Genomic DNA, 27617 nt, shown 5'->3' on the forward strand with positions numbered 1-27617 from the left:
GTCATCAGTATTGCAGTTATTCTTACCCTTGCTTGTACTCAGGAATATATTGTTATAACTCTTAGATATCTCTGAACAAAGCTATGTCAAGGAGCTCTTCCCTCTCCTCTCCTTAGTGTGGCTGCCAGCAGTCCATGTGTAAGCAGCATGTCTGAAGATGGGCATTGTTGAGGTCTTGCTTCTCTGGCTGTCATCACTGTACTTCTTACTAATAATCGTACTGTATATGTTTTGGGGTTTTTTTTTTTTTCCTTTCTTTTTTCTTTCTTTTTTTTGCTTGTCCCTTCATCTGGTGTTGAAACTGTAGTGCCATAATTAAAGTGCTTTGCTCACTAATTGGAAAAGGCTGCTTTTGGTCCTATTGAAGCAAAGTGCGACATTTATGCACTGATTTTGCATTTTGCACCACTCCTGCTGAGGGCAGTTCTTGATTCGGAAACTTAAGGTGGTAGGTGTCAGGATGATGGAGCTAGGCTTTTTTCAGTGATATCCAGTGATAGGACAAGGGGCAATGGGTGTAAACTGGAGCATAGGAAGTTCCACGTTAACATCAGGAAGAACTTCTTTACTGTAAGAGTGACAGAGCACTGGAACAGGTTGCCCAGGGGGGTTGTGGAGTCTCCTACACTGGAGATATTCAAGGCCCGCCTGGACAAGTTCCTGTGTGATGTACTGTAGGTTACCCTGCTCTTGCAGGGGGGTTGGACTAGATGATCTTTTTAGGTCCCTTCCAACCCTTGGGATTCTGTGATTCTGTGATTCTGTGCTTTCTCATGGAGGCTGTACCTGCAGATAGATACCTGATTCATGGGCAAATTACTGTGAGATACGCTGTACCAGTACACTGTGGTCCACGGGCACACATTTACAGTTTTCCTGCAGGGAATATGAAATAATTTGAGATATTTTACTCTCCCGTGGCAGTTATATCCTGCTTAGCATGGAATTAAGTATGTGCATAGATTTACTAAGGAATGAAATGCAGGATAACTTATTTCAGAATACAGTATTTGGGGCAGTGCAGGCTAACTCTGTATCATAGAATCATAGAATAGTTTTGATTGGAAATGACCTTAAGATCATCTAGTTCCAACCCCCTGCCATGGGCCGGTACATGTTTCTGTCACAACAGGCAGAGTTGTTCTTCTGTTTGCAGGCCATTTCTAGTGTTGTTTTGGCCCAATTCCCACAGTCTTCCTTCAGTCATAAGAGAAGCAATTGAGTCTCAGGTAATAGGGCTTTTTATTGTTAAATTGTATTATTATAATTTACAAATTATGATGGCCAAGATAAAAAAAAAAGTTTTCAGCTAGGTATTAGTTCCCCATTTATTCGTATCTATCAGTATTTTTCTATTGTGGCAGAATGCAGTTTGGATGAGGCTGTAACACAGCACTTGAAGATGATGAAAGAGGATCTACTCAGGCTAAATCCTTGTCTGTCTAAGGCAATTTTTTGGTACTTGGGTGTATTGGCTGTTTTGGCCTTGAACAGTTTAATGAGCTGCTTCTTAAGAGAGCGGAGGGTTCTTCCAGCTTTGTTGCGGAGGCTGAGTCTCTTGTTGTCATACGCTCACAAAAAAGGATGGTGGCTGGGTAAAGGGTTTTGTGCCTCTACATGCACAACATGAGTGGAGAAATAGCGTCTGCTGGTGACAGGAGATGCTGAAAACAACTGTTTCGAAATTGCCTCTTCCATCAGTTTCATTGTAAAACTCTCTGGTGTCTTTGAAATATCTCATCTCCTTTAGTCCCATTATTACATGAGAACTGTAGCTTCAGATTTGGTCTTTGACCTATGGAGTGAACAAGAAAAAAAAAATAAGCAGACCACTCTGGTAAGAGGAAACATCTCCCCTTCTCCACACATGGTAAGCCTAAAAGGAAAAAAAAACAATCCAGTCAGTCCTTAAAGTATGCATGTGTATATATTTTTTCTCTTTTTAAAATAATTGTACTATTAAATTAAATATAACGTTATTGTATTTAATAATATTGTTAGTATTATTAAACATTAAATAATAAATATCAATTCCCAATTTTTGAGGCAGTAATATTGAAGAGTAGTGGTCTGAAAAACAGAAGCAACTTGGGTGTGTTAGGGTATAGTGCTGTAGAGAAAGAACAAAGTGTGAAGATAGCATAGGGTGTATTTGTCCCACCAATTTTGTTTTTTGTTTTTTTTTTTTACAACATCAGGCATGAAGTTGCCAGCTCCTGGAACCTGATCCTTTGATAACTACAAATTCTTTTTGTTCCTGTCCTGTGTTCATGCTTCCCTGATGGTATATGTTATAAGCAGATAAATGAGGCACTGGATGGTTAAAAAAAAATAAAATAAATAAAGGCTAAGACATGAAATTTGGCCTTGAATTTGATACTCACCTGTTCCTGCATTAGGTGCAATACATATTGGGTACCTTTAAACCTGTGTAAAAGAATAGAAGCTTTGGAAAAAAAAAAAAATCACACTTGTGTACATGCACACTATTTACTGTTGGTCCAGTAAACTCCAGGGAAAGGTGTTTCATCATCCACTGGCTGAGAGTTTAAAGCCAACAAATCCCTCCCCTGCGGAGATAAAGCCCTTGTGAACAGTTCATTATCATATTCTCTGTGTAAGTTCTCCTTTCCTTCAGAGAAGCACCTATTTAACAGCTCTTGTGTCAAGGGTCTTGGGAAGATCACTGCATGTTCATGGCTGTGCAGGCTGGCAGTCAGGAGGAGAGAGAATGGTTGGCATGTGAGTGCTGTTGCTCAGCATGTCCCCGGCCATTCCCTCTGCCTGTTGAAATGAGCTACTGTGGGAGGTGACATGTTATTTCCCACTTCCGTGCTGAGAGCATCACTGTGTGGGGCAGTGGGATGGCAGCTTTTGCTTGCCTGCTCTATCTGCCTCCTCACAGGTGCCTGGGATTTGTGTTCTTGGGGGAATAAGTGCGGCCTTGTGCACAGGCTAAAAAGAAAATTGTTCGTGTGCTTGACCTGCATTGCAGTGGTGCCTGGCAGTTTGCTTTTTAAGCTAGTGCTTTGATGTGTATTTTCAGAGCGGCTGTGGCACGGAATGAGGGACAGTGACTGACCTGAATTTTTGGTGTTAAAAACAGGCATGCAGTTTCATCAAGAAGAAAGAGATGTCAGACTGGCAAATTATGTTTTATCTTGAGAACTTTACAGCCCTTGTTTCCCCGAACTGCTAGTGTGGTTTCCAGTTGTTTTCCCCCTCCAATGTAAATTATAAACTCTTCCAAGGAGGAGGGTAATAGAAAGAACTTTGTACAAAGCATTCAAGAAATAATGGTACTTATATAAACAATGGCTGTTTCATCCCCCCTGCCTGCCTTTTTTATTTTCCTTTGGTCTTTCTACCCCTCTGACTTAATGAAAGTTGTTTCTACAGAGGCGGCCTTTTTGTTGCACTGCCTTCTACAGCCGTACTTGGGCTGGGTAAAAGTTCATAGCCCTTTAACAGCAGTTGGGTGAAGATACTGGGTAGGTGTGCTATGCTGAAGAACATCCTTTCTGCGTAGAATCATAGAATCATTTAGGTTGGAAAAGGCCTTTAAGATCATCAAGTCCAACCTAATGCTAGCAAGACCTCCACTAAACTATGTCCCTGAGCATCACATCTACATGTCTTCTAAATAACCCCAGGAATGGTGACTCCACCACTTCCCTGGGCAACCTGTCCCAATGCTTGATAACCCTTTCAGTGAAGAAATCTTTCCTAATACCCAGTTTAAAACTCCACCTGCACAATTTAAGGCTACTTCCTCTTGTACTATTGCTTGATGCTTGAGAGAAGAGATCAGCACCCACCTTGGCATAACCTTCTTTCAGGGAGTTTTGGGGAGTGATGAAGTCTCCCCTCAGCCTCCTTTTCTTCAGACTAAGCAACTCCAGTTCCCTTAGCTGCTCCCCACAGGACATTTTTCCCTGGACCCTTCACCGGCTCTGTTGAATTTCTTTGAACATTCTCCAGCACCTCAGTGTCTCTCTTGTAGTGAGGGATCCAGAACTGAACACAGGATTCGAGGTGCAGCCTCACCAGTGCTGAATATAGGGGGATGATCACTGCCGTTGCCCTGGTGGTTGCACTATTGCTGATACAGGCCAGGATGCTGTTGGCCTTCTTGGGTGCCTAGGCACAAGCTGCTCATGTTCAGCCATGGTCAATCAGCACCTCCAGGTCCTTCTCGTTTGGGCAGCTTTCCACCCACTTTTCCTCAAGCCTGTAGCATTGCATGGGGTTGTTATGGTCCAAGTGCAGGACCTGGCACTTCATCTTGTTGACTTCTACAGAATTGATCTCTGTCCATCAGTCCAGCCTGTCCAGGTCATGTGTATGCTGGTAGCAAACCTGAGGAAAATACTACCAGCTCCATTCCTTTTTGCCAACTTACTCCATCAGCTGTTTTCTGAGATTTCTCTGTTGTGAGTAGTGTTGCAGGGTTCCCTCTAGAACATGCCTTCCCAGGGAAAAGGGATAGTTAATTTCTCCTTTCTCCCTTGTCTCTGACTGAATGCCTGATTTCACTATTGCAGTCCATCCAGTGTTCTGGTCAAGGTGATGCCAGGGTAGACTGTCTTCTGCTTCACATTTTATGAAGTTGGATGAAGCTGACTTTGCTTTGTATCTCTGACCCCCCTTCAAACATTGTGATGCTTTCTGGGCTTCGTATCTCTGTGTGAGCCAAATTCTCACTTGAATTTCCATCTTCAGCTTGTGAGACTTCAGATTTGTATAGCTGATAGCTAATCCTCCACAAGAAGTGTTACGGATAGGATGCAAACCCCAAAAGCAGATTTACTGTTGAAAGAGAGTCTCTAAATGATTGAGTTTTCCAGTTTTGTTTTCCTATAACCAAGAATCACATAGGAATTTAATGCTCTCCCTAGTCCACAGGAAATTAGCTCCAGGTTGAATCAAAGGACATCTCATGGGAGCTCCATCTCTGTGAAACACTGCTGGAAAGCAAATAGCTTCTGCGTTGGGTTTTGTTTCTGTCTTATAGCCTGCACATCCAAGTCTGTCTTTCAAAAATGGGGACTGGTTTTGTCGTGCTTGTTCAAATGCTCCAAACATCCCCTTTCTCTGAAGGCAGAGAAAGAAGCTTCTTTTTGGTGTAACAGGACTTGCTTGCTTGTGTGGCTGTGAATCCCTGTGACATCCAGCCTGGTCCAGTGTAATACATGGGTATGCAAACCTGAACAGAGCCTGCATGGCTACAGAGAGGGCTTCCATTCATCTCCCTTTCTGCTGCTGTCACAATTTAGTTTTGTTCTGCCTTTGTAGGTTTTGCTTAATGTTTAGTATTTCAGGCCAAGAACCATGTCTTTTAATCAGGCTGCGAATCACTTGGTACTTTTTGAGAACTGTGTAATAGTGATTTGCTGTCAACCTCTCAAAGCTGCAAAGAAAGTTAAAATAAATTCTTACCAGAACAAAGGGTGATCACCTTTTGATGAATAAACTCACAGGCAGTTAACATAGTAACTATAGTGTCTCCAGACATCTGTCCTCCCCTTTTTGCCAGCTATCCATATGGCACAATTTGTAGGCAGAGAGTGAAAAGAAAATCCCCTAGGGAATGTGTTGCTGTGTTTTATGGGACCATTCCCTTTCCAGCCACTGCCGTGATCCAACCCTGAAATTGACCCCTATACATGCAGAGTAAGGTGGTGCTGCTTCATAACCAAAACCCTGCAGGGCTTCAGGGCCCAGAAAGTACCCGCTGTCATGGTGGCCTCTAACACTCTGTGAAAGATTAAACTGCTCAGGAATAAAACTTTGTCATGAGGAAGACTTTGCTAGTCATGGAGGGAGGGTGTGTTATGGATGACAGGGTCTTCTGAATATGTGTGCTGGTTTTGGCTGGGATAGAGTTAATTTTCTTCATAGGAGCTGGTGTAGGGCTATGTTCTGAATTTGTGCTGAAAATACAAGGGATGATGTTTTCATTATTGGTGAACAATGCTTACAGATTCAAGGCCTCTTCTGTTTCTTGTGCATGCCCAGCCTGCTCACTGGTGGGACGTTGTAAGAAATTGGGAGGGGACACAGCTGGGACTGTTGACCCCAACTGGCCAAAGGGATATTCCGTACCATATAGCATAATGCCCAGCATATAAAGCTGGGAGAAGAAGAAGGAAAGGGAGTGGCGGGGAGCGACATGGATGGACACGCATTGGGAGTGATGGAGTTTGTCTTTCCAAGTAGCTGTGATGCATGACAGGGATGACACAACACCTGCCTGCCAGTGGGAAGCAGTGAAGGAATTCCTAATATAGTTTTGTTTGCATGTGTAGACTTTGCTTTACCTGTCTTTCAACCCACAAGTTTTCTCACCTTTGCCCTTCTGATTATCTCCCCCATTCCCTCACCCCATGGGGGAAGGGGAGAGGGGGTGAGGACTGAGTGGCTATGTAGTGCTGCCCTGCAGAAAAGGCACTGGGGTTATTTATCAATGCATTTTCTTTGTAGTTCTGGAGATCAGAAAGTCAGATAGTCTAAAGACTGATATAAAATATACTGTACCTCCAATCTACTGTACCTTCAGGAATTCCAACATTGTTGAAAGTGGCTTTTGCTTTAAATTCCCTTAGTCTTGGTATACAGCAGGAAGAAATAATCTAGAACTAGCCAGAAAAGAATGTAGGTAGTGGATAGGATGGAGAGGAGGGAGAAGAGAAAAGCAAATAAATAAAAGCTTGCTTATTTGTTTATCATTAGTCATTAACGTAGGAGAGAACTTATGTCTGGTGTCTTGCTTAGATGATTTCTGTCATAAGTTTCTTGGCGGATGATGGCACAATCTAGTCAAACTATGTTTGCTTCCAAGTTACTTGCAAATGTGAGAGTTTTCTCTGTGTGACTTTTACTTTCTCATTTCCTTAGATCCTGAGCAGCAAAGAGATTGTAGATTGTTTGATAGATGGCTCCAGGATAACCTGGTCACAAAGATTTTGTGTGCTTTTGAGGATTAGGGGCTGAGGTAAAAACATCTGATGCTTTTGTGAATTGGCTTCATCACCCTTTTATGGCAGTGAGTTCCCTGACTTAGGTGGACAGGAGGAATTTCTTCAAGATGTTTTGATTTTTCTTTTTAACACTTCTACGTGACCCTTGATCTCATCTGGGGGAGCTCTTATGTGTCCAGGCTACCTGACTCTCTTTTGCACATTGTCACTGAGCCCCTTCAGTGTTGCTTTAGAAGTGGTGTCTATTCTAAGAGATATGCTTCCATTGTCTGCAGGATGTACGGATATGGAGTATTTCTAGTTGATCCTGCTTTGCTGAGCCTGAGTTACTGGTTTCCTTTGCCCTGCTGGAATAAGGAGACTGTATTTGTGCTGAGTTTTGTAGAAGCAAGGAAGTTTCTCACTAGCATGCGGTGTGTTTCCCCTTTTGAGATTGTGAAACTGCTTGTTAAATTAGTGCCAACCTAGTAACTAAAGGGGTGGTGGGTGCTTACTAGGCAACTTTGCATTTGTGGTCCTAAACAATGTGTTGGTTTTGCACCATCTTTTATAATATGCAAAGGAAGCATTCATTTGCTGCTAGGGATATTAAAGCTTTGGGGGGAGTGGGGATGAAGCAGGGGAGAAGCAAGGAAGCACAGGAGTAGAGATAGGTCAGTAAAATAGAAACAAATGATTGCTGGATGCATTGTAACTGTACTTTCTGACCTAAACTTTTTTTATGTCCAAACGTCTGGAGTCCTTTCCATATGCCTTTGAATAGGTCAGCAGTATTACAGGTTGAAATCCAAAAGACTTCTTTATTCAGCTGGAAGGGGGAAGTATTTGAATCATGAGACTTTGCGCACAGCTCATTAGTGCAGAGAGGGGATAAAATAAATTGGGGGAGCCATTAACAACAATGATTAAAATTTATCATAGTGGTACCATAATTGGTACCTCGGCTGAGCGAGAAGTGAAGTACTCCAAGCCAGTTGTATTAAGTGTTCACTTCTGAGAGGCTGACAGAGATTTATGGCTTCTTTTCTGTAAGTCCCATTTAGTCTCTGTAGCACTACATCTTTTACTGATGCACATTAAGAAAGTTACTTTTAATGGCTGGACCATTTCTGTGAAGGGTGTGTATAAATCTGATTATTTTGGAGGAGAGGACGAAGCGTTGTAGACCCTGGGCTACCTTTTGAAAAGGCTGCATTGTTTTTACACTATTTCTATAGGTGTTGGTTGACTGCTTAAATGCAGCCTGAGGTCCACCTGGTGAAGGACAACAGCCATGTTCTCACCTCGCTTTTTGACCTACTGAGGCGCTTTGAGACTCCCTGTTGGCTTCAAGGCACTCAGTCTCAGATAAGAGTCTTCCACAAACTGTTATTCCCGCCTGACTGACATTAAATCTGTGTTAGCAATTTAATGATACACTTAATATGACCTGGATTGGGGTCTGAAAGCAGCATTAGGAACCTGTGTCTCCTCTGCTAGGTGACTGGGAGCTTTGGCAGTGGTTTCCATGTAGGGGCACCAGTAAGAATGACTGTTATGTGCTGTGGGCATAGGTGAGGCTGCTGGAGAAATCATGCCTGATTGCTGTGGGACTGCTTGGCCCTACCAGCAGATCACTGTGGGGCTTGAGCTGGGGCAGGTTGGGGGTGTTAGGGAATTGCTGCTTGGGGGACATCAAAGGGAAGCCTTGTGGTAAGGGGTTGCCATGGGGCCTGGGGAGGAAGCCATGGGCTTCCACCTGGTCATGGTGGGCCACAGAGAGCAGCTCCAAGTGCCCTGAGGGTGCCACCCTTGCCAGGACCTCTATCCTGTAGCAGTGAAGGGAGGGGAGCAGGGCTGTAGGCAGCTGCAGTGACCAGGCAGGGCTTGCCCTGAGATGCCACTCATGTGTGTGGGACCCGTATAGCCCCTTCCTACCCCTGCCACTTCGACCAACCTCCCCAAATCTCTGGCTTGTTAAAGAAGTCCCTTTGGAGGCCTCTGACAGAACACTGAAGCTGTTGACCCCAGCACTTTGTGGGGATGCACTCTGTGGTAGGAAAGCACTAGTAGGTAAGCAAGTCTTCATGTCTTTGAAGTCCAGGCCTTTTTAAAAAATAAAATAAAATAAAATAAAGTGTAAAAATTATTAAAATTTTGTATGGAAAATTGTATATATGTAGAGTATATACACATGCAATTTGCATATCCTTTACAGAAGAAGCCAACTTTTTCTGTCAGTACTTGCTGCTACTGTGTGGTCTTTGAACTTGTAATCTTCCTAAACATCTCCTGACCCTCCTAGCTGTCTAGCTGGTATTTATTGTTTTACTGATGTGCTTATCCTCTAGCTCTTTTCTAATCCTGCCCCAGTTTTCACCCAGAGACCAGGGGAGCAGCAGGAAAGGAGGGGAATGTAAGTGCATCCCCAGGAGCCTTTCACCTGGCTGGGAAGGAAGAAGGATATGCGAGTCTTCAGCGGTTGACAGGCTTTCTATCTCTGGATGCACGTTAAAATAAGCTCATACATTAATTTCAGCTGGTTTTGTCTCTGCATAGTGATGTGCTTTGTCTTCAGTCCCATGTGCTCAGCAGGAGAAGTTTTCAGCTGGGCAGAGGATGTCAGAAACCAATGTAGGTAGCCTCGCTGAGTTGCCCGAGGTTGTCATAAGTGTTCAGCCTGATAAATCTGTAGCAGAATAATTTAAAAAACAATTTTTGTTCTTAACATAAATTATTTTGACAAATGTATAATGAAGAACATGCTACCAGGGTTTTTGTAATTATCCAAGTGTGACTTCAGGTTTTTAGGAAGTATTAATTATGCGTTTCAGTCTTCAGTTTTTCATTTTGCAAGGCGGTATGAATATTTCAGAAGGTGAAGAAAACAGTAGGGAAGTATAGCTCTACAGAATCAATAGGTTCACACTGCTGCTCGTTCAGTTAGTGGGTTACCAGTATTGGCCCTGAACAGTATTGATTGAGCTTTCTCACTGTTGCTACAGGATAGCTGTGCTTTACACCATTGAGGTACAAGTCGCATGTTTTCAGTTCACTTGATTTTCATGCAGACTGCCTTTGGAATTGCTAGCCTCACGGACACAATTATTGGCTTTGTGAAGATGAGCTCTTGCTTTGCTGATTATCTCTGCAATTGTTTCTGTCCTGCCTCCGATAACCATGCTGTGGTATTTCTGAATATTCCTCTCTGTCCTTTTGCTTAACTTGGGAAAACCTCCTCAGGCATTGCTTGGTTAAGAAGATAGAGGAACATGTTTTAAGTGTTGGAGCTTGCTGCATTTCGCGGGAACTTTGCCAATTTAAATTAAGTGATGAGAGATAGAGATGCTGAAGGGCTATGAGGAAGGCTTAGTCCTGGTATCGTCTTGAAGTATGCATTGCAGGAATTCCCTGAAACTATATATATGTGACAATGGCTTCATTAGATAGGATGAGCAAGTCTGACTGCCACTTTCACTTAAACTGGATAAAATCCTGGTCCTGACTGAAAGATTAGTATTCAGAAATTAATCAAAGGTGCTGGCTATTTTTGAAAGGAAAGGTAGTGTTTTTCTGGGGGAAAAAGGAATATGGAGGTCCTATGGATCACAAGTACTACCCTTCATACTTCCCCCACCCCTCCACACACACTTTTTCCTCCTTTTTTTTCTTTTAACAGACAGTCCTTAATTCCAGTTATTCCTGACATGAGCTTTTTAGGTCTAGAGTGTTTGCTTGTATAATTCTGTCATGCCTGGTAGGGAAGACTCTGATGCTGCCTTTCCAGTACCAGTCATTTGTAGATGAGAATAGCTAGACCCAGATTAGGTCAGAGAAAGATCAGTGAAAGAACACTTCAGTCTCCCCCTCACTTCTTTGAAACCTAAACATTAGTGAATGTGTTTCAAGGCACTAGGTGAGAAACTGAAGTACATAGAGGGAGCTGAAATGCAAGTCTTGCAGGGGAAAGTGCTTGAACTGATTGTGTGGTGCTTGAGGATGGCAATGCTGGAACCTTCGCTCTCTCACTCTCTTCCCTACTCCCCACCTTTTTGCCTGGGTAATGCTGAAGTTGGTAGTGATGGACGAAAGAGCACATTGCATTCATCTGTACTTCTGGTACTGCTGAGTTTGCCGTCAGGGAGCAGACCCACTGTTTGGCTAGCTGTTACGGTTTAATTGTGGTTGACTTCTAATTACTCAATAAAGAGCATATAATGCCAGGGTAATCTGTGTTCTCAACTACTCTTGACCCATTAGCTTTCAGTGGTGTGCTGGTCTAAAGTAATGAAAAGCTTGAACTCATGCAGTGTTTCTGGACAAAAAGACAGTGGGCTTGGGACTGAGCCCAGTGGGGTGGAGGTTCTGGGTATTTAGGAAGTGAAGGGTATATGTGCTGAAATATAATTGATTGGTGGAAAAAGTGCACATGAAAATGTATGTGGCTTTTGCATTGGAGGAGGATGGGGCAGAAAGGACTTGCCCTTTTGCTGAGCGAAACGTGATAGAAATATCATGGGGAAATCAGGGTCAGGTAGGGCCTTTCAGCACTAGTCTTCATTTGCAGAGAATGGTGATTCCTCCTGGTTCTCCTCTGAGCTTGTAGTAGGCTGCCTAATGGTATGACTGTTCTATGCAACAGCGATCTGAGTCATCACACTGGACACATCTCCAATGAGTAAAGAGAAAATTACTTTAAATTATTGGCAAATTTGAGGATGAAAAAAAAATCCAGGGAGTACTATTTTTTCCATCAAATTGACTTTTTTAAGCTAAAAACCATGTACCAGCCCAGAATGTTTCAACACAACTGAAATCTGCTAAGAGCACCTTAGTTTCTTAAAATGAAATGCCACAAAGTGGAACATTATCAGAAAAGAAATTTCTAACTGGGTAATAGGAAAAAATATATAGAAAAATATTGATAATTTGATTATTTTCAGGAAAACATTAACAAAAATCAGAAAAATGTCATTCAGATCAGCAGTGCTGGGGTAACAGCAAATCTGTATCTTCTATTGTTCTGTACATAATTCTGATTCTCAAGGTAGAGATGAAGGTAACTTTTCCAGGATATCCCTAGTACATGCAGGTTGGTTGAGAAGTTCCAGCTGTATGTCAGTTATGTGATCCAAGGGCCTCTGCTGCCTCAGAATGAAATTTGGCTCTGCCTCTAGGCAACCCAGGATGATTCCCTTCCTCTGAGGTGGTTAGCTCCTTCCTCTTCAGGTGGTGTGGCTTGTAAAGACTTCAGACTTGTAAAAGCACCTAATTTTCTTGTGTTTGGAGTGAACCAAGTTTATCTCAAAACAATATTTATTTTTTTTTAAAGGGCAGTTGTGAAAGGAAATAAAATTCCTAGAAGTTTCCCAGTCCAATTTCCATAAAAAGGTGTTTTGATTGTCTGCTGTCAAAATGTGACTATGGCATTCAACAAGATTGCTTGTGGGTGAAGCCTTAGCCTCTAAAATTAGTGGACTTCTTTGCCAAGCATTGCTGTCTCCCTCCAGCTTGTTTGGGTCCCTGTCCATCCCCCCCTTCACTTAGCTGATCTGAGACCCACATCAGTGGTTTTGATTCCTGAGGAGGAAATCATGCATAAATTCCTTAATAAAGTTCTGATAGCAAACTGTGCTCCACTTGGTCTCTCCCTACTCCTCACCCTAAAGCTTTCTACAGCCTGAACTCTACTAGCATGCCATGCTTCGGCTTTATACACATAGATTTCTGAAGCATTTGATGCGAAACTGTTCCTGGTGATCGCATCCAATTTACAAATGCTATTTCTGTTTTATTCCATAATGAGACAGCCCTGGCTGAGATTTTGCTCTGTGGGCTTCTGTATAATACGCTCCTGAATTATACTGGCTGCATCTGTACAGAATATGTGCTTTGGCTATAGGCATTGTAAATTATGTGGTCGGAAAGGACACCAATGCTAGGAAGCAGCCTACCTCTTCTTGCCCCTAGGATACATGCTCCCATCTTCTATCCCTATTTCTATTACAGTCCAGTCAAAGCGTGAATGGAAAAATGCTTAGTATTGCTTTGCCTTTTTTGTCGTCGTTGTTTGTTTTTGTTTTTTGTTTTTATTTTTGTTTGGTTTTGTTGTTGTGGGGTTGTGGTTTTGGGTTTTTTTTTGTTTGTTTTTTGGTTGCTAGTCAGTTTGGATTAGCAGAAAGTCTTGACCTTCTCTTAGTTGAAATACAGTTTTATTTCAATTAAGCCCATTGCCTATTTGGGGTCTCTTTGTTTTGGAAGTGAAACTTATGTAAATGTAAGGTAAGCAGTGCATGAAAGGATCTTAATGTTAGACTTTTAGCCATCAGTTGGCTCTGTTAGGTCTGATAGATTTCCCATCACAGGCAATCTGTGTTCTTGCTTGCTCAGATCCACACTGGTGCCAAGTGCTAAACAATGACACTGTCTATCTTTCTGCACAATTTGCCAATTTTGGTTACTTTTGAAGCCCAGTGTTCCTGCTTTACCCTTGTGAATCTCCCTTACAGGGAGAACAAACTGAACAAAGGAGCAATTGCTTTAGCAAAATGTTTAGGGCTGATTTCTTTGTTATTTATCTAGTTTTATAAAGTAGAATGCTTACTCCTCTTACAGTAACATAAGTCAAAGTAAAACATAATTTGTTGCTTACCATGAATGGCTTTTCAGCTAATCAAATGAAATACTTTATTGCAGTTCCACTTCCAGCCATGACCTTATGTTACAAAGGCTTTACTTGCTCCTTGCTAGGGTTAAGGTGGTGTCCTTTCCACGGAAATCAGCAGGATTTTGCTAGTGAGCTCAAACGAGCTAGCATTAGAGCAATGCTTTTGAAACTTGCTTCTGCAGAGGATGAGAAATATGGTCTTCCTTTCACAGGAAACATTTCGGGAGATACCAGAATTCTCCTTCTTCCTCCCCCCTGCCCCCCCCATTACCCCCCCCCCCCCCCAGTTAATCTTGCATATCAAACATAGCTATATTTCAGTATTTATAGAGTCCCTTGCAAAATGCCACAAGAGACAGGCCCATAGATCAGATTAATTATCTTGCCTTATAGTTGCCAGTGGTGCTTAATTTGTTCTTAGGAATTGAATGTGACTTCTACAATTAAATGTTTCTCCTCAGCTGCTGAGAAATCTTGCTTTTTCTAGGTGGAAGCACTACGTTAAGAAGAAAATCAGATGAGGATTTCTGTATTTTGTATGTGCCACCATAAATAAAGGTGTTATTGCAAATTTGACAACTATTACACTTAAGGTGCATGGAAATGAGACTTTTTACTGTTTTCTTAGTAACAGTGGATACAGAGTAGGTTCATTGCAGAGTCTCAGTGGTACAGTCATCCCATTTCAGTCTGTCTGAATTTGATTTTCAGTTGCCTGTGACTGTGTTTGCATTGTTTTATTGTAAGCTTAGTGTGTACTTAAGAATGTGAAGTGTTACAGAAGTTCATTGCTTAAGTCTGGCAAACTGCAAATGAGAGTGTTGAATACAGTTGCTCCAGTCCTGCAATAATTTATCTAAAATATTATTTTCAATCCCTTAATTTCAGGGTGAGTCAAGTAAGAGTAGGTTTACTTGGGAGAAAAAGGCACTGAGAAAGTTTAAGTTTACTTTGTGGTTCCCCTGCTCCCTTGCATGATACTGCATTATTTTCTTGGACTATATGTAACATTCTGCGGTAAAAACTGCCTTCAATTTTCCCATGGATCTTTTAGTGACTGTACCTATGTAATAAGTCATTAAGGAACGTGTTTAATTTGAAGCTTACCAAGGCAGGCACATTTTGGATTGGCAAATTTCAAAATAAGTCTGTTTTCTCTTTTGGCTGCTTGCTACTGATCCTCAGCTGAGGCATGAAAATATGTCAAGTGTGTCTTATTCCTTACTCAGCTGCCCAAGACAATTATTTTAAAAAGTATGTTCTGATTGTCCTCACAATTAATTTCTGCAAGAAAGCACTCAGAATTAATTGTAGCCTTTTAAGCCGCTCAAATATTTTGTTGTTCAGAAACTTTGTGGTACCCTTTAAAAAGTACACACGCTTACTGTGGATAAACCATTCTGCTGAAAAACTTTCCTTTTGAAAAAAAGGAAGTGTTCTGCCTCTAAAAATACCTCTTGCAAGAATTACTGTCCAGTCCCTTTGGAGAAGAACTGGTCACCACATGGATCTTGACGATGCCAGGTTTTGATGTGAGAGCAGAGGCTCCAGCTGGTAATTCTGTTGCAATTTCAGTCCAGCTTAAATGTTCTGTTTAGTTAAGATCTTTCTTGTAAAGGATCTAATTCTTGTAGTTTCAGCTGGACATAGCTGGCATTTGTTTCACTTCAAAAGGCAAAATAGAAGTGTGTGTTATCTGCATTATATAAATACTTTAGCCACCCAGAGTTTCTAGTATGAATTTTTTCCTTTGTAGTATTAAGTGTTGTCTTTTAGGTGTAGACAGTGTCCTTTTTGGATTGCCCATAGCTCTTATGCATAGTTGTATGATGCTTCTCATTAGGAAGGATACCAAAGAAGTTGCAGTCTTTCAGTTAGCGTTTCAGGAAGGACTGCTGGCTTGGGGTGCCATCAGAGTACCTTCACATACAGCTGAGCCCTTATGTTTTCAACAAACAGGAGTTCAGCAGCATTTTATACAAGACTGGCTGTAGTCTTAGTCATCAGTGTTGTGAGGGCAATAAGAGGGATGCCCTCACTTCCATAAGGTTTGACTGGAGCTTAGCAATCTGGCTTGTAATGGAGCTTCAGTGCTGAAGTAGTAGCTTGAGAATAGACTGGGTTCATTGCTAACCTAAAAGATGTCAAAAATACTCTTTTGGACAGGGACAAAACTAAGTCAAGTGCAAATTATTGGGGAAAGGGGGAGAGGAAGTGAGCGTGGAAAATAATTTTGTCAGAGCTTGAACTGTGTTCAGTTGCTTGTTGGAAGGGCTGCTTCTGCAGGAATTACGTAAATGTTGAGTATTTACTACTCGTTATCAAAGTCAGCAGGAAAATAGTCTGCTTGCTGGCTGATGCTTAACTTCAGATTTGAAGGGCACGTGGAAAGCAGCAGTTGCTACCTCTCAGCACTTCTGTTCTCTGCGTATTTTTTCCCCATTCTTTGTTGGTTGGATAATATGAGGGAGGAAAGCGGAAGGCAAAGGGAAACCTGTGTTTTACTGTGAGAATGTCCAGGACCTTTCATAGCTAAGCTTTGGATTAGATGGTGACCTCTGTTAGCAGAGTATAAATAATAACAGAACTATCTATGCAGAAAATGATTGTGATGATTAAATCTCTTTCTTTTCCCATCCCTTGCCTCCTTCCCCTCCTCCCCTCCCCAAGATCAAAGAGGTTAGACTCTCGATTAAAGTGCAGCAGAAGTCATTAGTATCGTAAAATGTGGAAATCCAATCTTTTTCTTCTTATTAAGCAGACGTGTTGTAGGGAACTGTAAATACTTCTTGTTCTTTTATTTGGCCTATTGCTTTTTCTATTATTTCTATGTGTGTAGCTTATTGGAAAATACCACACCTAAAAAATTAGGTGCAACATTTATTCTTCTGCATGCATTTCTTTTTTGTTTGTTTGTTTTTGTTTTGGTTTTTTTGGGGGGATTTTTTGTTGTTTTTTTTTTTTTTTTATGATGCAGAATGCTGCTTTTGTGTTACTTTCTTGCTTTCTCAGTCTGTCTATGCACTAGCTTTGCCTCATGTACCTGAGCTTTTCATACTATCTCAATTTCTGTTTATTTTTCTGGTTTTGTCTTTTTTGTGTGTGTGTGTACTTATTTTTTTTTTTGGGGGGGGGGTTGGGTGTTGTTTTTTTTTTTGTTTGTTTTTTTGTGTGTGCTTCTCCTAGCAACCACTGGGCTGCTCTAATGTCTCTAGGTGTTTGTTTGATTTTTTTTTTTTTTTTTTGTATGAATACTTAAGGTTGACTGCTTGTGTTGAAAAATGAGACAAAGTTTCTTACCTAGTGATACTCATTTCTGAGAGTGACTGGAAACCAAGAAATTCTAAGATTTCTCCAATAGAGTAAGGTCAGGAGGTTTTCATAGATTTTACTTCTGTCCAGACTCTTTCTTAATTTGCATCATTGCGTTGAATAATGTAACCTTCCTAATATTTTCCAAGCCACTTACACTTAACTAATCACTTACACTTATCTTCAGCATAAACCTCATTGATTTTATTTCTCATTGAAAACATCAGTAGTAGCAAATACGATCTTATTGGCTCCTAGTCTGTTAGAAATAAAATTATATTAAATGTCTTGTGGGGTGTGAAGAGGTTAAGTCAAGGAGAGTCGTCCAAGAAAGTCATCCTGGTGTAAAACATAAATCTGATTTATATTTAAACTACATGTCACCCACCAGCCAAAAATAGCAATGATCATTAAAACCCAATTTGCTGCTAAACATTAATAGACATTTATTACATCATAACAGATCTGAAAGACAATTAAACTTAACTTTTTCCTGAATAACTTTCTTGTAAAAATGGATTATTCACCTGGCTTTTGTCATTAATGTAATTCATCAAAAATTCTTTTCATTTGGAAGTGTGTGTGTGTGCATAGAGTTGTATGTATAGGTGATCTCTTCTCATTACTCTCCTGTATAGGTGATCTCCTGTTACTGTAATTCTTTCAAGAGCAGTACATTTTAAATGGAAAAGGCAATTAACCTTGCTTATACTGCCTGTTAATTTCCTAATCAGCACAAAAAGTGAAGGAAATTACACTTTCTGAGTGCAAAACAAGTAATACCTGTTGCTGTCCGTTTGAGAAAAGAACAGTAATCAAGAGCAGAATAAAAAGGCACTGGAGGCACATTCTGCAGACAGGAAATAGATTACAACTTTGCTGCTATTTTCAGTGCAATTGCTCATTCAAGTGGTACTCTTCCCTTGTTTTATTACTGCATATAGTTATACATGTGAGTAGTGAATGGAGCTGGAGTAAGTCAAGGGCTGATGAAATCCAGCATTTTCAAAAGTACCGATTCCTATGACAAATGCAGTTGTGACGCTGGTATTTTGGTTCATGCGTTGCTTTCTGTTGGGTCGCAGCTGCTGTGGGTGCCATGAAACAAGCCATTGTAGAGACCAGGCTTTCCACTTCAGCTCAGAGGTGCTCAATTCTCTGTTGTTGTTGTCTTTAACTGCTGTTAAATATTCATGTCCAAACAGCTTTGGGACCATCTGGCCCATGTTGGATTATGGCAAGAGGTGGGCATAAGACTTGGCAGTCCTGGGACAATGGTTGGGCTTGATCTTAAAGGTCTTTTCCAATCTAGCTGATTCTATGATTTTCATCGTCTTCTCTGGCGTATGCTGCTTCTCAGGAGCAAACAACTCTGTAAGCTTGTGTACCATCCTCCCGTTCCTGACTGGTATGTGGGGAGATATAGCCCACCTACCAACCTGAGCTTTGGGCTCTCTACTGATGAGCTGCAGGCAATGAGGAATGGCCCACACCTGCACTCCACTACACCCTTCAGGAAGAAAACCCACCCTTAAAATCCAATGTGTTGTGATGGCAAATGGCACTAAATACTTCTCTCCCTTTATATCTGCAGCTGCTGGACAATTTTGGGTAATGGAACTGAAGGAGATTCTTTCTTGCCAGAAAGAGAAAAGGAGGGAAAATTAGAGGTGGTATGAAGGAGACAGAGTGGGAAGGGACAAATGGGGTGGATAAATGAATATTTAAAATTATTTTAAAGGCTGCAACCAGAGGCATTTAGGAGTATTCCTCCTGTGGTCCCAGTATCACACTTCACTTAAAGATGTACTAGTTTGAACTCTCCTGGAATTTTCTGTCACATCCTTTTTGCTAATTTTCTCCTTGGGTGCTGTCACTTCCTCACATTAAAGTAAGACCCAGTGCAGAATCTGTGCTGTCACAGTTGCAGCCATGGTAAGGCACTTTAATAAATGGGGCTGGTACATGTGGGAGAGGTGATGCCTCAAAATATGAACTCTGCTAATGATAGCAAAGAGAAGTTAAAATTATGCTGACCCTGGTGATATGCTTGTCTGCACTTTCAATGCATGCACCACACGTTTTGTTTGTCACAGAGAATTGCCAAAGGCTCTGTGGAATGCAAATAAGCATTATGAGAGTATTGTCAAACCCAGGCTTTCAACATCATGAATCATTCACAGAAAAAATTATGAGATTTGATTAAAAGTCATGCGAATTTCAAATCAAATAAATATGTTGAGTTATGTTTATTTACCACCAGTTGACTAAGACTGAGCTGCATTTGGGTCTTCAGCATTTCTTCGTAAGGAAATACTTACTTGAAAAGAAAGCTGAAATTTTCATTATTGCAAGGAGCTGCCACATACTGAGAGTTTTGTAATGGAATAATAAGTATTGGCAATACTGTGTGAAGCATTTGCCTATGTATTATTTTCTCTCTGTAAGGATACGCTGCAAACTAAAGTGTTTGAGAAAGATGGCATATTAAATAGGTATAACTGCAGAACACTGTTGTTATAATTGCTGTATACAAAGGTGTTTCTTCAACCCATCGTCCCATGTAAAGTCCCAAGATGTGTGAAAGCTTCAGTTCTAGTTTGGTTACCATTTTCTGCTTAAATTGCTTTGATCATGGATTGAATGGGAAAACCAACAAGCAGCCGATAGCTTCAGCCCCCCCTTTGACCTTTGGAAAAGCACAAAAGCCTCCATTTCACCTACACAGGAAAAAAGAAAAAAAACAACGAACTACTATATTCAGCTCGTTTGTATTTGGGTATGCTGTTATCAAAGGCTTGATTAATCTGAAATGAATTAACTCAGTTAACACTTGAGAGTTATTTTGCAGCAAATCCCGTAGTGCATCTAAAGAGTTCTTTGTCACTTTGAATTATAGCCTAAACTGGTGGTTGATGAGACTTGGTTTGAGCTGGCAGTGGTTCCTTGCTTGCTTCTCTCAGGTGAGCCTAAGTAGCACTGCAGTGATACCTAAGAATCTAGGGTGAATGAAAACTTATTGCTGCTGTTGTTGCTTGCTTTTAAGGTTTCTAAAATTACTTTTCAGACTCCCGCGTAGACATAAAGGAGGAGAAAAGGGCAGAACAATACAATATGGATGAAATGAGTGTTAATATACAGGAATACACAGTTAGGGGCAGAGGTGCAAGTGCTCATTTTGAACCTTGTTTGGAAATAGGGACTTAGAAATACTTTGTACTTTTGTGCATAAGGGGTGAGAGGGTTGAGGAATTTCCTTCTGAGTTCACAGCCCCAGCAGATGATAGGAGCAGGGTCTGCGGTACTCAAATTGGACGTAGATGAGAGGAGGTTGAACCACAAGTTTGTGAGTCCACTCACCTTAAGAAGGCTCACTGTGTCTCTCCTGGTACACCACATTTAGCAAACTTAAAACTTGAAATGAAGAGTCAAAAGCCATGCCCACCACTTGATATACTGAGAGCTGAAAAGCCTGTTTTCCTGAACTTTGTTAGAACTCTGACTTTATAAGCATTTGCAGTATAGAATGAACCTTCTCCTGGGCTAAATGCAAGCACAGATAAAAAATTTACGGGCAATTCAGTTTGTGTCTCAAAAACATGTTCCTGACTTCATAAATATGCTTATGGAAAAAAACTGCCCATAAATAACCATGTCCCTGTAGCGATAACTTCAGCGAGGGGCTAGGAGTGAAAGTGCATGTGGTTCTCTTGAAATGGCAGGACTGCAGCCGGCTCCTGCCCTGCTCCCCCTGTGTTATACTGTCAGTAATGTCTGTGTGACCTTTTTACATGGAGGCTGTGTTGCTGCACTGTGTGTGCCACTGCAAAGTGACCGTGGAACCACATACTGAATACCTAACAGGGAAAGGATTTGAAATAGGGTGGAGGTGGAAGAGGCAAAGCTTTTCTTTAATAATGTTGGGAAAACCAAACCAAAAAACAAACAAAAAGAAAATTATTTTGTAGCAACTCATGACCAAATGTGTTGCACCAATTATTATTTTTAGCCATTCATGATGGGAATAGCAATACAGGTCATTCTTTTAAGAAATTTTCTAACATTAGATAAATTTTCTAACATTACATTGCAGTTAATTTACATTTGCAGAGATTTCATGTTAACTGTTTCCTTTCTGGGGTTGTTTATCTTCCCTCTCTTAGAGAAATTCTGAAAATGTTGTCTGGAATAAATTGTCTCAAGTAGCAGATGCCGAGAATAGGGAATTATATCCATGGTTCCAGCTTGAGCCATCAGCTTCAAGTAGTTTAATTACTTCCGAACTTTTCCCTTGTAAATAGTGGATTTAATCAGTGTTTGTTAGAAACATCGTACTTATGTTCTACTTAGTAAGCAATTTCTGCCAAAGGAGGAGATAAATTTTTTGTTAAATACAAAGCAATCCTTTCATCAATTATTTGTTTAAGCTAGTTTTACTATGTGCATTTCCAGGGGTGGGTAGAAAACTGGTGCAACTAAAACTAGAAAAGAAAACCAGGGTATTTCTATCTGGCTTTTGCTAATGAGCCCCCTTGTAAAACATTCTTGCCCTTCCTGTGGCTAATGCTCTAATTTTCTAGAAAATGCTAGGTACCTGAAGAAGGCAGGTAGCTTTTGCCATGTGAAAATGGTAATGTCCAGCTTTGTGCAGGTGCAAATGCTGATGTTTGCAGGAGGACAGTAATAAGATAGATTTCTGACAGGTTTGGCTTGTGCTGCTCTAAATTCTACTTTCAATTCAGCCTATCTGTTCACTCACCAGATGAACTGGTTTTCATTTTCCCCCTCCCTGTAAACTGTCAACAGATGAGCTCAGACAATGCTCTTTGTGCTCCTTGACATCAACTGTTGAAGAACAGGCTTGGGTAGATACTGAGTTTGTCAGTGTATCTAAAATGCTGTTTTATGCACAATGCCTTGATGAATACTTCACTGCTAATCTCTTCACCACAAGGCTTCAGTTTCCTTTGGCTTCCTTCTATTCTGTCAGTACTACTTTGAGTTGGATTTTTGGGTACTGCCACCATGCAAATGGGGTTTGGGTAATACACAGCAGCAGGAGGGTTGCTCCATTCATTTCCTATCTAGCTGTTCCCCTGAAGATACACAGTTCATAAACACACTGTGATTATTTGATTAAATGAAATGCGAAACCACCCAGACTTTTGTAGCATTACAAAGTGTTTGGTTTATATAGTAGTGCCGCATGTTGTTAAACAGCTTTGGCATTTCTCCACACACATTGTGGAGTTGTTAAGATTTGTGCATGAGCTTAAGCCTAGGTGGTTGAAGTCTTTGTAGGAACAGGCTTAAGCGCAAGGTTGTGCCAGCCAGGGTGTGCAGGCACAACCCGACGGGCTGTATCGGTGGCTTTTTCTACTCTGCCAGGAAGGAAAGTAGGGCTGGGAATACTGGGCCAGATGCGCAGCCAGAATAAATGGTGCATAATGTGGAGCTGCTCTTACTGTCTCTGTTTTGCACAGAAGCGTTGTGATTGGATGATGCTCTTTCCAGCAGGAGAAAATGTTTGTTTAATTATGATTCTGGTGGTTACAAGACATAAGTTCCCAAAATTGGTATTTGGACTTTGCAGAGGGCAGGTAAATTCTTTTGCTCATTCAGCCCCAGCCCATGAGATGATGGGGGGGGGGGGGCGGGAATAAAAAATCATTGAATCCTATCATGTAGGGGTACAAAGACAGATAAAAATCATTTTAAAGGCCATTATGCAAATATTTTGTTGACAACTATCCCTTCTCTGGGATAGATAGTATAATTAATGTCTGACTTCAGTTTACACCCAAAAATGTTTTTACTGCACCATAATGTTATCTCTTTCAAACAGATTTAGGTTATTGAGAACTTTAAACAAATAAGAATCAGCAAACAAACCTCTCTTTCTTCACTGCCTGGCTGAGCTTCTGCTTCAGGGCAGTGTACCTGTATCTGGATGGGTTTCCCCCGTCTCTGTATGTGTTTTTGTAGAACAAAAAGCTTCTCACTTTTAAAACTTTACAGGCAATGTTGTAGAAAAAGCATGCATAAATAATGGCCAGTGGTGTACTTTGATGTATACTTGTAGCCTAAAAAAATTAATTGCTGTTTAGAATGTATAATTTAAAATATTAATGAATCTTGTTCCCCTTGGAAATCGGGCTTTAAATATTATCAGTGACCATTCTGATTAGTCTCAGCTCAAACAAAGTTTTACTTTCTAGGATGTTTATAAAGAAGCCACTTGACCTTGGGCTCTTTAGTTACTCCTGTTACAGAGCTGAGAAAAACCTCTGGAAACTGCTGTATTTGAATGAACAAATTGCACGGATAGACTGGGGAGGAGAGTGGGAGAATAAAATCTTGGCAGTGGAAGCAGACATATTTATTGAAAAAAATAAAAAGAAGCTTCCTTATAGACTTTGGTTCTGAACAGTGTGGGGTTTGATTTAGCTGATCTGCAAAGATAGGAGGTAAGACAAAGGCCACTTTGTCATTCCAGAGTTTCGGAGTTATACCCACATCACAATGGCATGCAACACAGTTTTTTCGTATAGCTTTTTGGCTCAAGCTGGGTTTTGGGTAAGAATGAAAGTTGGCAAAAACGGCTTCTTTGCTCAGAGAAGAATAACTTCTGTTGATCAGAGATTTTTGGAGAGATTTTTAATTAGACCAGTGCTGTGAAGGCTGCAGAGTCTAGGGAGTTCAAAACAGATATTCAAAGTACTTTTCAATTCCTCATATTTCATCATCATTTCAAAGCCAGTAGGGAGCTAAGTCTCAAACTGATGCCATGGTTTAACTCTGTATAGTTATTTTTTTTCCTGCCAAGTTTGAGTCACTGAGGCCATCTAGCCCCTTCTTGAGAGATTAAAATGATGGGAAGCTGGTGTACTTTCTCCAATTAAATGAGTGTTTCTATTCAAGCATGGATTCAGATTTCCTTCTGCTTTTCTATCAGTGTGTGGGATGGACAAGACCACAGTGAGTAACTGAGGAAATGGACTAGGAGTGGCTGAGTGAGTCACAGTCACCATAGAAAGTAGCTATAGGGTAAGGGTGAGTTTTGGGCTCTACTGGGTTCAAAAACTGGTCCAGACTCTGTGATTGAAAGCCATACTGGACTCAAAACAAAAATAAAAAGAGAGGCTTTTAGGCATATCATTGGCAGACATACTCCCAAACCACATTGCTAATTCCACTGCCTAGTGTCTCAGTGTCAGCCTCAACAACAGAGGCATGAGGGAAATGCATAAAAGGAATGAAAGGTCTCAGCAGAAATGTGCAGTAGTGCCCAGCCACTCTGTGGAAGCATTGGCTTAACTTCTGCTCAAGTCATTCAGGATATGTAATCGATGTTTGCATAGATAGTTTTTGACTTGTGTGTCCACCTGCATTACCTGTTGTGTTGGAAGTTAAAGAAAAAGTGGGATTGTCGTCTTGGTGTGGATGTGTGTACTTACATTGGAAAAAGGGTTCTCTTTGAAGGGAAGGAGGAGGAAGGCCATGGAGTGCAGCTCTGCCACAAGTCAAATTTTCTCCTAAAGTACTGTGCTTCCTGTAGGTGCTCACAATTATGGCCTAAACCAAGTGGAAAAACAATCTCTTTTGTTGGCAATCTGTTCACTTACCAGTGTGATGACAAATGTGCTTTTTCAGGAGCTTGCATTTACTCTTTACACTACTGCCCCTCTCTCTGTATACAAAGGGTTTAGTTGGAAAAGAAATGGCTGGGGTGGAAACTTACTTGTGTTTGAGATCAGCACAAAGCTTAGGCACCAGTTAAACCTATTTCAGCGCTGGAATTCATGTTGACTTGTGATTTATAGGCACACAAACATTTTCAGGAGAGTTGCAGTCTCTTTTAGGAGTCTCATGATTGCATACGATGCAGTACATATGGACTTGGTTTTACTAATCAGCTTTTGAGTCTGGGGACTCTCAACTTGTGTGCATCATTGTTCTGCTGTCTTAAGCCCTGTTTTGAGAGAGAGAGAACCTCAGTGGTGCACAAACTGTCTCTCTGCACAGTGACAAGTTTTAATCCCTCTTATAGGTAGGAATATGCCTACATCTGTAGGAATATGCCTGTATCTGTAGGAATAGCATGGGGGAGGAAGACATGTTTGCCTTTACAGCTGCTGGCAGCAAAGAAATGCAGCAATACTTGATTGAAAACCAGTATCATATTGTTTTACTAACTGCATTTTTTTTTACCTTTCTTTTTTGTAGGTCTCAGACTCTGGATACTGGCTGTGGGATTTTTTTTTTTTTTTTTTTAATTTTTGGGGGGATTTTTTTTTTTCTTCCTTTTTGGATGTGAATTGAAGGCCAACAGTTGAAGTGTTGGAAGCAAGTGCAGGAGGACATTCACCTTGCTTTATTTGAACCCTCGTTTGCTGGGATACTTTCAAGCCCTCCTTCACAGTCATGTGGTCATCACAGCTGCTGTTCTTCACAATGCTCTTAACACCATTAGCCCATGGTGAGTGAGAAATGATGTAAATTTGCCTCTGGGAAGGGAAGAGAGTATAAAAAATAGTAATGATTTTTGCCTGTCTCTTTTATCTAATGGTGTAGCTTTTTTTCTAGGATGTTGATTTCTCTCCCTGCTTCTATACCAGGTCTTTGAATTCCCAGACTACATTATAATCAGTTACATCCTGAAACAAGGGACTGGTCACACACAAAAGATTTCTGTTACCACATGTAGCTGCTATGTTAAGGCAGACTTTCTTCCTCATGCTCAGACCTATTCTGTTGGCTGTGTGTCACTGAGATTGTCTCTCCTGGCCTCTCTATGGAAATGGATTTCCCTTTTGTGAATACCATCCAGTAAGGGGCTGCATACCCCCTTTAGCCCCAGTTCCAGAGCGGGATCTTACTATCACATTAGACTCTGATTTCAAGCGTTGCAGTGGATTTTTCCATGCCCTGCTGAAAGACAGGCTTCCATAATCTCGGTGATCTTGAGCTAAGAAGAACCAAAACCAGTAGAGTTGCCTTTGCCTGGCACTCTGTGTAACTGCTCAGCAATGCGGAGTCATTAGATGTAGCACTAGCACCATGCTGCACTGCTAGGCTGCAGCTAGGACGTATTTCAGAAGCTAAGCTTCTTAATTACATTATCCCAGAGACTCTACCACCATTGGTGATGGTGGGCTTGGCCTTGGCCAGCAGCCAGCCCATCTTGGAACCGATGGCATTGGCTCTGTCAGACACAGGGGAAGCTTCCAGCAGCTTCTCGCAGAAGCTTCCCCTGTAGCACCCTCTCTTCCTCCCTGCCAATACCAAAACCTTGCCACTCAAACCCAGTCCAGAGCCCTAGGAGAAAAAAAACAAACAAAAAAAAAACAAACAAAAAAAAACACCCCAACAAACAAACAAACAAACAAAAAAAAAAACCACCAAAAAAAAACCCCAAACAACCAACAACAACAACAACAAAGTGGTGATCTTAGTAGCCAAGAAAGTGTTAAATGAAATTGGACGTGTTTAGTTCTTTGGAATGAGATTTTGAGGCCTGGGGTGGCGGGATTTTTATATGGGAAATGCAGGCCCCAGAAGTAAGTTGTCAGGTTTCATAAGTGATGAAGGGTTCAGGAGATCCTATCCTATGTACAGTGATGGTTGCTCAATGGTCAGAGCATAGCTCTGGAAAATCCAGCTGCCTGATTCTTCTGATGCTTAAATGTAAGGTGAGCCTCAGCAAGGATCTTTTAATTACAGGTCGGTGGGAGCATGTTTGTAAATAACATGACTCCTTGTAGATAGGCTGTGGGCCTCTGCTTTTGAAATATTAATCAGATTTTTTTTCTGTCTTACATGCACTGTGTATCTTCTAAGACATACTAAAGCAATATTTTACAGCAAAGGAGGACGTTAAAAAATTAGATACATGTATCTATAGAGTACAACCTGTCTGCTTGTATCATTTAACACCTTTGGGCACAAAGGTTATCTGTACTATCATTCTTCAAGTAAAACTCCTTGGCGACTTGAAAATTAGAATTAATATTTAAACTGAGCCAAACAATTGGGGTGGAATGAAAAAGCTATTACGAAAGGTGCTCTCCATTCTTCTTCAGGAAAGAATGATGACAAATGTCTTTATAATTAAACAATATCAACAGTTAAACCAATTAATAATTTAACTATGCCTCTGGCAGTTCTGTTTTAATTTCACAATGGTACTGTAGCTGGAAAATCCTGCCCGATAGTTACAGTAAATGAAAATGTCGCAAGTATCCTAGGAGTTGTATTGTGCTACAGATGAGCAAACACCAGAGCTGCAGAAACTAGGTGCCTGGAAATATTTCTACCCTGTATGTACTTCTGCAAAGTAAACGTACAAGGTAGCTGTTGTGGTGGTTGTAGCAGTAAGTAGTGGTAAATCCGACCACCAGACATATAACAAATGCATGTGTTACCTGATCCTGTAAATTGCTAACGATAATGCGGTAGAAGATCACCTTTGGACGGTGGAGAGTAAGGGCCTTTGGTCAGAGCCAAAGGACTTGGTTTGATTCTCCCTGTTTTGATCTCAAGATTGGCCAGGATGCAGCTATTATCTTAAAATGTTGGCCTGTTACCTTTCTTGGGGGAAGTAGGTACTGAGCATGTATCTTCTTGTTTGAGGGTGGTATGTTCTTGACACTAAATGAAGGGAGAAGACTGCAATTTAG

The 27617-nt window shown here is 41.0% G+C and overlaps 1 protein-coding gene across 8 annotated transcripts in view; it reads left to right on the forward strand.

Annotated features, from left to right (window-relative positions):
- Positions 1–27617, forward strand: part of ADGRL3 (adhesion G protein-coupled receptor L3) — a 518947-nt gene that overhangs the window by 153749 nt on the left and 337581 nt on the right. For all 8 annotated transcript variants that reach the window (XM_065689629.1, XM_065689683.1, XM_065689621.1 and 5 more), the window contains one exon: positions 25165–25417. In XM_065689629.1, the coding sequence (XP_065545701.1) occupies positions 25363–25417 (55 nt within the window). In that variant the 5' untranslated portion in view covers positions 25165–25362. The remainder of the gene's footprint in view (positions 1–25164; positions 25418–27617) is intronic.

Source organism: Lathamus discolor, chromosome 1, assembly GCF_037157495.1.
Source record: "Lathamus discolor isolate bLatDis1 chromosome 1, bLatDis1.hap1, whole genome shotgun sequence".
NCBI classification, from domain to species: domain Eukaryota; kingdom Metazoa; phylum Chordata; class Aves; order Psittaciformes; family Psittacidae; genus Lathamus; species Lathamus discolor.